Raw genomic sequence first — 12,109 nt, 5'->3', positions numbered from 1 at the left:
ACAACATGTACTACTGAAAGATCTTTTTCTATGTTAAGAAGATTGAAAAATTATATGATAAGTACTATGACACAAAAACATTTGAATAATTTGGTGATTCTCAACTGCCATAAAACAATTGTAGAATCTTTGGACCTATGCAAAATAGGAAATACTTTTAGAAGTAAGTATTCAACAAGAAAAAATACTTTCGCATCAAAATAAATGTACATATTTTAATATAATGTATAATAAAAATGTACCTAAATAATTTTAAAAAAAATAAAAGCAATAAAGAAAATTTAAATAATATATATGCATAATATTTTATTTTGCACACTAGAGGAGTATTAAAATATAGTTTAGGGACAATTTGGTAATTACCCCTCCCGGTAAGCAAACTAGAGCATACTATGGAATTTTTTTCGCTTAACAGAAGAGTTTGCCCCCGCGCATATCTAAAAGTTGGCGCCTATGGTCACAGGTCCTATAGTTCCTACACAGAATAGATGAAATTTCATCTATTCTGTGGTTCCTACTTCCTATAGTTATGTTGGCTTCAACTCATTTTGTACGCGTAATATGCTATGACTCCATCCATTGTATATGATCTAAGAACTGTACAGAGTATTCTGTAATCAGTGTCCAGTGATATCCATAGACCTTATACTATATAGGCAAGGTGTATTTATGTATTTGATAAATACACCTTGTATATAGGTCTTATATAGTATAAGGTCTATAGTGATATCTAAACTACAGAAATCTGTGACTGGAACGATTAAGCATAGAACAGCTGACTGTACAATGTCAAAACACAGTAACTGTGTTTTTCATTATTTTGCAAGATAATTCATCCGGTTTTTCAATCATTCAGTTATTCGACAGATAACAATTCATCGAATAAATTTATTTGTAAGATTATCTTCCAAATAAAGTGATAAGTGTTTTTCAATGTTTATTTATCTTTCGAATGGTTATTCAACGAATAATGTTATTCGATAGATAATCTTATCAATAGTAGTAATAACTTGGTAGGAGAAATGTATTGTGGAACAAGTTACTTTATTTTGATTGGTCGAAATCCATAATAGATCCATTATTGTAATTTGTGGAATACAAATATTTAGAACAACGACAATATTAAAAAAAACTCTGAACTACTTCTAGCTAAAGAAGTTCAGAATTTGGAAGTAAGTAGCAACAACTAATACAAAATTAATAAAATATGATAAGAAAAAATTTGTTATTGTTTATGGTGTTGTTTTATCAATTTTTGATAGTTATCTGTCAGATAGCCTCTTATTCGGTAGTAAAAGCATCGAATAAATAATCTGCGTTTTATTCACCGAATAAGACTTATTCTTTCATTGAAAAACCGGATAATTACAATTTTTTCTTATCTGTCGGATAACACGAGCTATTCGACGAATAAATGTGATTGAAAAACCATTGAAAAATTATTTCAGATCTAACACTGAGTAATTGCCACAGATATATAAAAATACTAGATAGCCGACTTCGGTATTATTATTGTCTCCAATAAAATGGCTACCATCGTTATCTAAGAGGTGAATATTTATCATGAAGTAACAAAACTTTTTCCCACTCATCCCTTAAAGGAGAAGTTTTAGGAACACCAAACAAATTATTTTTTAAATCCTTATAAGGACATAAAGGTACACAAAATGCCATTTTTATTATGATAATATAGAAAATAACCAAAATTATAGCAATAAAGTTGATTATTAAATTATAATTACATAATAAAATATCAAATGATAATTAATATTATGTTTAAACTGTTTAAAGTATTATTATATTTATATATCAGTTCTGCCATGTTAGAGTATGATATTTAAGTATGCAGTTTTAGGCGGGTTTTAGTCTGCATAGTCTTAATTTTCTCCACTAAAAGCGCTATAGTATTAAAAACAGCTGATTGCTAGATTCATATTGACGGTCGTCGGATAAGCCATTTTACCGTAGTCGATGGGCACAGACTTCTATACTACACTATATAGAAATACTATATAGAAATCTGTGTCGATGGGCAACCATACTATCTTAAATCGTGTACAAGAGGCAAGTGCGGAGGTAGCAATGGGGACCCAGAGTTTAAAACGCCATCTGTATTAAACACGGACTAAGATACAAAATGTGAAGCCAAATAAAACCACCAGTAGCGCTGAATACATTGTGTCCTTAATCTGAGGAACCTTTTGGTGGCCGACGTCCACCGACCATGTCGTTTCCAATTCATTATGGTATTATAATATTATTATCTTGATCCGTGTCCCGTGAAACGTGGTGATATCATAATAATATATGATAATAAATTACACATTTCACATTTTTATATTTTGCTAGTTACTACTATTAATCATTTACATTCTAATATTTCATAAAATATTATGTCATATTATTATAGTATCATGGCTTAGTATAACAACTATTAAGTATATTATTATGATTCATGAAATCATGAATACTAATAAGTACTTTCTCGTGTGTTGTTTGATTTTTTCATAATATTAAATATTCATGGATAATGTTTTACTTTAAAAAGTCCCTCTATAGATTCATATAGTTATATTTGCTACAGGTAAAGTATAGAATATTACAAACATACTATATTATAATATAAATATGTAAATTTTGTATGTAACAATTGTTGTTTGTACCTAGAGTATGGGCAATGGGCATATATTAGTGGTTTTTTTCAAACAATCTACCCTAACTCATTCAAAAATCCTACATAATATGACACTTTTCAATGTATAAAACATCATGAATATACAAAGAATTTAATAATTTAAGAAAGCGACAATGAAGAACAAGACATTTATTTTCAAATTTATTTAAAAGTAGTTTATTAGGTATTATCTAAAAAATAAATAATAATATTAGGTACTGAATTTGATTTTTGCAATTTTTATAATTTACTACATTATTTTAATCAATTACATGGTGTTCAATTGAATAATTAATATGGGAAATTAGAAGAATTGTTTAGGAATAGGCTAATACAAAGATAAGAGATAAAATTCATTTTTGGCGACATATACTTTTCGAAATAATCAAAATTCACAGTTAGATTTTTTTGTTCTTTGATAGTAATAATAATAATAATTTTACTGTATGTGTGTATAGGAAATAATGACTTTTAAATTTATAAATTTAAAAATTGTATTTCATTAAATTAGGTTAGGGTGACCATATTTATATAATAAAATAAAATAATGAGACTAACAATTTTGGTTAAACTCTAAAAAAAGACTTCCCAAAATGTGTAATTGTTGATATTATTGAGATTTCATCCTGTGTACCTGTTTGACAATGTATGTTCTTTGAAAGTGATATGCGTGCCAGCTTTTAATTACTTTGTGCAATAAGACATTTCTCATGCTTAGCACTCTGTTAATATTGCTTGTCAACTCTTATTACTTTGGTTTCAATATAAAACTATTAAAATTTTGTTTTTTATTTAATTGGTATACAGATTTTTCTTTTACTTGTATTTAATTATACAGAGATAGTGGAATTGAAACAAGACTATCTAATAAAAATGTGACAAATAGGATCTTGTTCAAGCTTGTTGAAACAGCAGAAAATGGTGCTAAAAAAAAGGGACAATATTGCTTAAATTGAAATGGTCATGTGGTCACCCTAAATAAGGTACATCGTACATAAATGAATATCAATAAATGTATTATTTTTTTTACGGTATTTTTAAATTTTATTTTTGATCTTCTAAATCTTTTAGTGCATCTTTCATCATTTTGTCCTCTGGTATTAACATCTGTTCATCATTTATCAAATTATGTTTTTTTTTTTCTAGATCACATTTTTTTGTACATTTATCAGGTTGCTGTCTTATTTTTATACCATCAATGCAGTCTTTATACCTCTGTATATTTTCTTTAAGATAATCTTGATTGTTCCCGTTTTTTTTTTGATTATTATACTGGAAACTGTACAAAATCATATTTATAATGTTTTTTTGTATTGTTTCATTATGGATTTTAATACTATTCCTATTTTATAATAACTTTGGTTAATTGATTTAGTGTATTCATCATTTTAGTATTCCTAAATATTTTAACAACTGTTGAACACACATGATGTTATTGATTTTAATCAAAAATTATTACGTTTGTTTGAGAGTTTGTTTATATATGGTTTAATTGGTTAATTAAGTCATAGATACTATTAATTTTTTATTCATGAATACTTACAATTTCATTTGTTTGGTTTCCTGTCTAATAAAATTACTTGAGTACATTACTTTTCTGGTTAGATACATTTTATATCCTCAAATTGTTAAATTCCAATGTTAAAGTATTGAGAAATATGCAATGATCAATTTATACTTATTAATATATAATATGTTTGGTTGCTAGGTATTTACATAATGGTAAGTAGGACAGTACCTACACCTAAAAAAATTTTTTTTTTTGTCATTTCAACTAAAAATATAAAGCTTGGATGTAAATACAGGAAAACTAAATCATCAATTATCAATATAATTAACGCTTTGTTTGAATAAATAATAATATACTGCCCAATTTTCAATTTATAATTATAAGCTATGACATTGTATTTTTATATGAAATTAATTAATTATGGGTCTTTATTTTATATTAGGTTTAAGAAGACACCATATAAGCATACATTGTCTCCACCTTACAAACTTACAACATAGCAAATTTGTGTTCAACAGAACAAATTGTGTGTTGTTAGATTTAATATTGGAGTGAATTGACCTATTATCAAATTTATAGGTAAGGACTAAGGACATTTTCCGTGTTTGTATGTTGGTATTATACAATATTTTAATTCTTAAGTGACCTTAGGAATAAATTGTAATAATTTGCAACCTTAATTTTTAAAATGAAGATAAAAATTAAGGTTGAGAGCATTAGGGCGAAACGTATGTGCAGGCGCGAGTTTAATCACACACCAACGATGGAGAGGAAGACTAATTGAGTAAATATTTTCTTGTTTTATTTTTGCAGTAGTTGTTTTTACAATCTCCATCGGCATTGCTCATTGTGATGATTATCGGAAATGCATTGTTAATGATTGAAAATCGGTTAAACGCTAAACGATTAAACCGACCACCTGTATATTCTATTATTGTGTACAATTCTGTAAAATTATAATACTGTAGATAGGAGTGTTCATAGCCACGATAATAATCAATGTTAAAATGAGTTATAAATTATAATGTTATATATATTTTAAACATAATATGTAATAATAGTATTACTATCGACCGCAATGTTGACGCTTCTCAGTCGCACGCATTGTATGTAAATGGAGCACTTGTGTTGTTCGTGAACGTTCATTAGGTGCTCGAAACCTCATTATTGTATTACTACTAATGAGAGTAATAAATTATAATATTTAAGGTAACTTAAATATTATTATACTTACATTTTGATATTTTGTTACTTTCATAATTGCCTGTATTGTTGTGAAGAGTCCCAACTCCCATGAGATAAATTTATTAGTTTTATCCTTCTTGACATTGTGGAATTGGTTAGACAACAAAAATGTAATAAATAAAAATCATATGATCCAATAAACAATAGTTAGTTGACGTTAACATTTTATGCGTTTACCAGCAAGACTTCACAAATTTTTAAAATATTGAATCGTGCATTTAACCTATTTTTGAATTAAACCATAAAAATTTATATCGCAAAAATACTCTTTGAAATGTTATCTATTATTATTATTTATTAATTTTTAATAACACCATCCTTATTAAAATATTTATGTGCTTACTATATTTTTTGTTACTTTCAGAATATAACTGTAACAATGGATTTAAGTGATGATGAAGAATTTTATGACTCTGATCAGAGTGATGTGGGCGAACAAAGTTTACATGCTATGCTCAGTAAAACTCTTTACGACAAAGATAATGAATATGAAGAATATGGAGAGCACATTGCTGGCGAAGAAGAAGCATTAGGTAGTGTACAAGAGGAAGTACTTGGTAAAGTCACCGATGATACTGGTCAAGAAGAAGTTGTTCTAGGTCCAGTATGTAGTGAGATAGAAGATACAAATGAAAAATCAATAGGGCCAGATTCAAAATTTGTTAAAAAATTAGAAGATGCTGAAGAAGTAGTTTTAACACCAGAAGTTATAGGCGAGTTAGAAAACAAACATTTTTTTGATGGCCTTGATGATGATAATTTTGAACCAGTAAAAAAAAAACAAAAATTAAGCAATGAAGATAGTAATAATGCAAATCCTCATAAAACTATTATTATGCATATACCCCAATTCATTCGATGTAACAAAGGTGGTCAATCTATTCAAGTCCAGTGAGTTGTGTTTTATGAATATAATTAAACAGTTTGAAAAATATTTGTTATTCAAAGTTGTACCTGTTATATACCTATTATATACTTTTGTATTATTGCAGAAACATTGTATGTGGTGCAAACATGGGATGTCCTTTGGACTTGGTAAGAATAGTTATGTGGACTAGTAACTCTGAATATAATCCACAGCGATTTAATGGACTAATTATGCGTCTTCGTACACCCAATGTCACCAGCCTATTATTTCCATCAGGCAAAATGATCATGCAAGGTGCTAAGGATGACCGAACTGGAAATTTAGGATGTCGAAAAGTGGCAAAAATTTTAGAACGACTAGGACACAATGTAAGTTTTATATTATGTACCTCTTATATTATTATACTTCATCATAACTAATATTGATTATGTAGGTACAGTTTTGTGACTATACCGTTCATAATATTGTATGCACTTGGGATGTTGGTTTCCCAATAATGTTAGAAGAATTAAATACTGCTCACTCACAGTTTACCAGGTACTTTTTATTTTTATTTTTATTATTAATATTTTCTTTTTCTTCAAATTTGTATAAACATAACTCAATATACAATTTAAAAATCTAATTTTAAATAATATCTGTTATATATTGAAGCCAAATCACTTTTCAGATTCTGAGTGGAGCGATGAATGTATTGATTTTATGATGATGTGTTTCTTGTTATTTTGTTTTTTGTCTGTGTACACGATAAGTAGTTGAAATAATTTTCAACTTCAGTATCTTGTTTGATGGGAAAGTGAATGTATTAGGTGCATTGGGGAGGTCAAAATTTAAAATTCCCAGTAATTTTTAAAAGCGCTAAGAAAATCAAAAAAAAAATATTATAGGCACTAAGCACCCACCGGACTTTAGGTCTGGGTTAACCAATATTATGATTAAAAAGCGGGTAAGTGAATGTCGCTCTGCTGTACAGTAGGTTACAAGTGGGTCAATGTATAATGAATTGTATTAAACTTGAATTCAATGATATAATATCACTGTATAAGAAAAACGATTCTGAGCGGAGACGGTTTGTCAGTCTTGATTTTTTATATTATTATTAATTGCTAGCTAATCTTATGCACTTTGTTGCCCGTTAAATGTACTAATTCTATATGACTCAAACTTTGTTCAATTTGTTATTTAATATTCATTGTATGGTGTTCAAAATTTATCTTAACTTTTCTGTTGCCTGGAATGAAAATTCTGATTCGCAGCAGTATATTATCAAGTAGGCAATCTACCTGCGGTAGATCGCGGACCCAGTGCTGTTTGTACGTAACTGTATGATTTAACTCTAAAGTATCAAAGTTATATCAAGTTTATTTTGATATAATACGGTGGATTAATATAATCAATTAATACATAATCCTAACCTAACCGTACTAAAATCCGATGAATAAAAAGCCAAATTTAACCCTTTTTAAATTAGCCTATATTCTTCCCAGTGATCTGCACACAAACATTCATTTTTATAATATAATATAGCTGATCCTGCGCACTTCGTGGCCTGTAAGAAATGACAAATCTTAAAAAAATTGTGATTGTTCAACTCCTTTTTGGTGTAACTCACTGCAGTAAGTGAAACTCAGCCACCCTGGTATGCAATGTGCAAAAATTTGATTTGATGCTGTTTGTACCTGATCTGCCTGATTAACCAATAGCAAACAATAATAAATAAATACTATTTCTATTAATTATTTCTCCTATAACCAATAGCAACTATTTATAAATAAATATTTCCATCGTTAATCTCAAAAATATGTTATATAGCCTATAGCCTTTCTCGACAAATGGACTATCCAACACAAAAAGAATTTTTCAATTCAAAGTAGTTCCTCAGATTAGCGTGTTTAATCAAACTCTTCAGCTTTATAATATTAAGTATATAATATTATAGCTTGTAAGTTGAATTAATATTATAATATTATAATTTTTTTATTTGTTGCTATAGTGATAAACAAAGAGCTAGAAGTTAAAATCCTATTTTTAGTGGTTTTTCATAATTTGTCGGTAGTTTTTCCCCTGGCATTAAATAACTATTGAGAAAATCGAAAAACGATCTCTCTAAAGTACCATCTTGATCCTATTTGATAAAAGATAAGGTACTATATTATGTTGAAATTGAAACACACTTTCTGGAAGAAATTTTGTATACAGGATAAAAAAAAAAATAAATAAATAAACACCATTGTAAAACCACTACCTTCCTCGCTCCGCTCGAAATCTAAAATTAAGGAAAACCAGGAATATTTACTCAAAATTGGTTTTTTGATAAAATCATAGTGGTTTTTGGTGTAAGCCTAAAATAAATGACCATAGATAATGAAAATTTCACTGAATGTTTGTATTTTCATTGGCTATGCACCATTAAACTTTGAAAATATTTTGACTCGTTTTGAGCTGTTAACAGACATTTGCAATGTGTTTAGTTTTTTTTTTCTATAACTGTCAATAAAATTTTATTTGTTGGATAAAAAAGCATGAAAATGTAATACAAGGCTCCAGATATATTGCTACAAAAGTAGTTGAAAAATATTAAACATATGTAGGCACAATTTTTTTTTTAAAAGCATTTAATGTTCAATTTATGACAACATTTATCAAATTTTGAATTTTAAAATGATTTTATAGTTAAAAATGTATAATATTATGTTCAATTTTTATAGCTGAGGATTGGAAATTGAAAACAAGGTTTGACATAAGTAGGTTATTCTGTAACCAAAATATCTCAAAAATATTAAAATTTTTTTTTTTTGAGTTATTGTATGATCAAATTTGGACGAAATTACGTAATAAATAACTAAGAATAACAATTTTAATTATCTAGTTGTAATTTTATAGTATTCATTCAACTTACCGGTTACCGTATTAATAATATAAAATATCCACATTAACAAACCGTCATGGCTCAAAATCGTTTTTCTGATAGAATGATATTATATCATTGAACCCAAATTTAATGCCACCCATTATACAGTGACTCACTAGTAAACTACTGTACAGTAGAGCGACATTCACTTACCCACCTTTTTATAATTTGTTTTAGTAATTGAGTCCTAAATACATTTTATTTATGATTTAATTTTTCATGTTCTGAATCAAATTTAAAACAAGCAATATTAAATTTAAATTTAAATAAAAAATGTTTTATTCAAACACATTTTAAGAAATTAAGAATGAAATTAAATCTTATTGAACGTCATATATTTAAACAAAATGTAATTAAATAATATAATATATATTTATGTGTTTAGCTTTGAGCCAGAAGTATTTCCTGCGTTAATTTATCGGATGGTCAAACCAAGAGCCGTGTTTTTAATGTTTGTAAATGGAAAAGTAGTTTTAACAGGTAATATTTTCTGAAAAACTTTCAAATGACTTGCCTAGTGTCTATGTTATGTTACTATAGTGTTCACATAGTTTGAGAAGGAACTTTAATAATACAATGGTACAGGGACGGATCCAGGGGGGCCTAGGGGCCCAGCCCCCCCCCCCCAGACATATTTTAGACATATTTTTTTATAATTCTACAGATCCTAAAACTTACTATATTACTATATTTCAAATCACATAATATATGTCTGATAATATAATATATTATTATACGTAATATCTACTATTTATTAAGAATAAAGGATAATAATTTATTATAATTGTATTTGTGTTGTAAAAAAATTGTTGCCCCCCCCCCCCCCAGATCTTTGCTCTGGATCCGTGCCTGCAATGGTAACTAGTAAAGTTATTAAAGCTAATGTTTGAGCAGAACTCAAACTTTACGGTACTAAAAAGAATCTTAAATAATATGCCCTAAAAATATAGAAAATAGCAATAAAAAACGTTTTTTATATTGATCAATGTTTATTAGTTTATTACTTCTTTGGTATATTAAATTTTAGATTTAAAAAAAAAAAGCATTAGAAAATTGACTTTAGTTACAAATTACCAATTTAGCACAAAAACTGAGAAAATAGCAATAAAAATCTGAATTGCTTAATATACAACAAACATTTTATTCTTAGAACCAACTAAGCAATACAAAAAATCGAAAATCCATTTCCTACATAACCTAGAAAAGAGAATAAGAAATTCAAATATGTTTTTAAAGTTAAAATTACCAAGTTTGGTACTGGGTGAATTTTTCTTCAGTTTTTTGAGACTTTCATGTTGAAACTTTTTTGATTACAAAATATACTGACGCGTAACTGCGCATATGTACGTTACAGATTTCCAAGAATCTTAGCCGTAGGCTATCTTTAATTAGATAGTTCGGGAGAACTCGTACACACCAATGATTCAACATTACACACAGAGTCACACATTAGTTATGATGGATATAGAATAATAGAATATTGCCTAAATCTGACCCCTTAAAAATGGTTTGCTTTCAACAACCATAAATGTATGAAATTAAAATTATAAGTAGCCATTTAAAAATCAATAGTTGGCCTGTTGATAGCATTGTCAACAACAAACATAAAGGTGAAAAAGTAAAGGAAATGTTTTAGAAATTCTGTTAAATTAATAATAAAAAAAAAAAAGTTGATATTATAAAAATAATATTTTATGTGATATTAAATTATTTTATATTTTGCCTAATATCATAATGTGATAATTAATCTTTACAATTTTATTTGTTTCAGGTCTTAAAACAAAAGCAGATATAAAAGAATCTGTTTTTTTAATGCAAGATGTATTAAACAATTTCAGAAAAACTTGAAACAAAACATTGATTTTTATTTTTAAATTAGCTTTTTAAATTATTAAAATATATACTTAAATACTATATAAATATGTATGTATATAAATAATTTGTTTTCTTTAAAAAAAAATTAAAACCTATGTTTCCTAGATATTAAATCACCCATTTCTTTATTTGAAATAAAAACTGTGCCTATAAAATTATCCATCTATAAGAAGTCTGTTTTTGTGTTAGACATTTTGTCAGAACTTGATTCATTCACTCCATTTTAAAAATTATGATTTTCCTTGATAAATAAATTGCAATAAAATTATTATGCTAAAATATACAAATATTAACACAGAATAATGAATATAATATAATATTCTATATGATTAACTATGAACTTTATTATATTAATATTAGTAACAATTACATTTTTCTACAAGCTTTTAACTCACTAAACTTATTTATAATATCATCATAATTTATATTAACTGTTAGTTCTGACTCTATATTTAGTATTGCTAGATGAATGGTGATCATCTTTGGTACTAGATCTTAAGTAAGTTTTAATCCTCTTCAAAGCACTAAAACTTCTCTCTGCTAAGCAGTTTGAAGCTGGACAACATAAAAACATTCTTAAAGCAATGCTAATATATGGAAAGACATCTTGTAAAACACTTTCTATTATTTTCTGCAACATTCCTAAAATGGTTTTAGGAGCATTGTCTTTTGGTAAAGTTAGTAGGTAGCTCTGAAAATGAATACATTCATTTGAGAATGATACAGGAAGATCTTTAGAGTAATATTTTTGTAAAACTGCTGATTGATGTCTAACCGCAGTGACTCTCAATGGATAATCAGTATATAATAGTCGTCATGTCACAATATTATTTTTGTATATAAAATCGTCGGGCTGATGGCGAACGATTACTATATTTAGCACGGCCACACGGCCCCATTCAGTATAATTATTAGAACAACAAAAAACAGCTGGTTTCGGTTTCCCGGCATTTGTATGCTTATAAAACGTATTATCAATATGATATGGTATAGCCACAGATATAATATAATACAACATAATATATC

General features: G+C 27.5%; 2 protein-coding genes across 4 annotated transcripts; one reads left to right on the top strand and one right to left on the bottom strand.

The window, feature by feature from the left end:
* Positions 1-2,329: 2,329 nt before the first annotated feature.
* LOC100161266 (TATA-box-binding protein) lies at positions 2,330-11,191 on the top strand. 3 transcript variants are annotated; one of them, XM_001943011.5, is made up of 7 exons: positions 2,330-2,584; positions 4,627-4,763; positions 5,794-6,320; positions 6,422-6,665; positions 6,731-6,834; positions 9,594-9,688; positions 10,980-11,191. In XM_001943011.5, the coding sequence occupies exons 3-7, from the start codon at positions 5,809-5,811 to the stop codon at positions 11,054-11,056; spliced, it is 1,032 nt and encodes a 343-aa protein (XP_001943046.2). In that variant the 5' UTR covers positions 2,330-2,584; positions 4,627-4,763; positions 5,794-5,808; the 3' UTR covers positions 11,057-11,191. The 3 variants fall into 3 exon arrangements, with proteins under 3 accessions (XP_001943046.2, XP_029345634.1, XP_008180386.1); XM_029489774.1 differs by lacking the exon at positions 2,330-2,584 and adding an exon at positions 3,499-3,657; XM_008182164.3 differs by lacking the exons at positions 2,330-2,584; positions 4,627-4,763 and adding an exon at positions 4,806-4,968.
* On the bottom strand, positions 3,656-4,391 carry LOC100575688. The gene is made up of 2 exons (XM_003242664.4): positions 4,218-4,391; positions 3,656-3,953 (listed from the first exon to the last, which is right to left on the bottom strand). The coding sequence occupies exons 1-2, from the start codon at positions 4,283-4,285 to the stop codon at positions 3,719-3,721; spliced, it is 303 nt and encodes a 100-aa protein (XP_003242712.1). The 5' UTR covers positions 4,286-4,391; the 3' UTR covers positions 3,656-3,718.
* Positions 11,192-12,109: the final 918 nt, after the last annotated feature.

This window comes from Acyrthosiphon pisum, chromosome A2, assembly GCF_005508785.2.
Source record: "Acyrthosiphon pisum isolate AL4f chromosome A2, pea_aphid_22Mar2018_4r6ur, whole genome shotgun sequence".
NCBI classification, from domain to species: Eukaryota; Metazoa; Arthropoda; class Insecta; order Hemiptera; family Aphididae; genus Acyrthosiphon; species Acyrthosiphon pisum.
This window is presented reverse-complemented; position numbering and strand designations above follow the sequence as displayed.

Coding starts and splice junctions, on each gene's coding strand:
- LOC100575688 (XM_003242664.4), bottom strand. CDS start 4,285: ATGTATCTAACCAGAAAAGTAATGTACTCAAGTAATTTTATTAGACAG. Junction 3,954..4,217: donor GAAACCAAACAAATGAAATT/GTAAGTATTCAT, acceptor GATTTTGTACAG/TTTCCAGTATAATAATCAAA.
- LOC100161266 (XM_001943011.5), top strand. CDS start 5,809: ATGGATTTAAGTGATGATGAAGAATTTTATGACTCTGATCAGAGTGAT. Junction 6,321..6,421: donor GGTCAATCTATTCAAGTCCA/GTGAGTTGTGTT, acceptor GTATTATTGCAG/AAACATTGTATGTGGTGCAA. Junction 6,835..9,593: donor GCTCACTCACAGTTTACCAG/GTACTTTTTATT, acceptor TTATGTGTTTAG/CTTTGAGCCAGAAGTATTTC.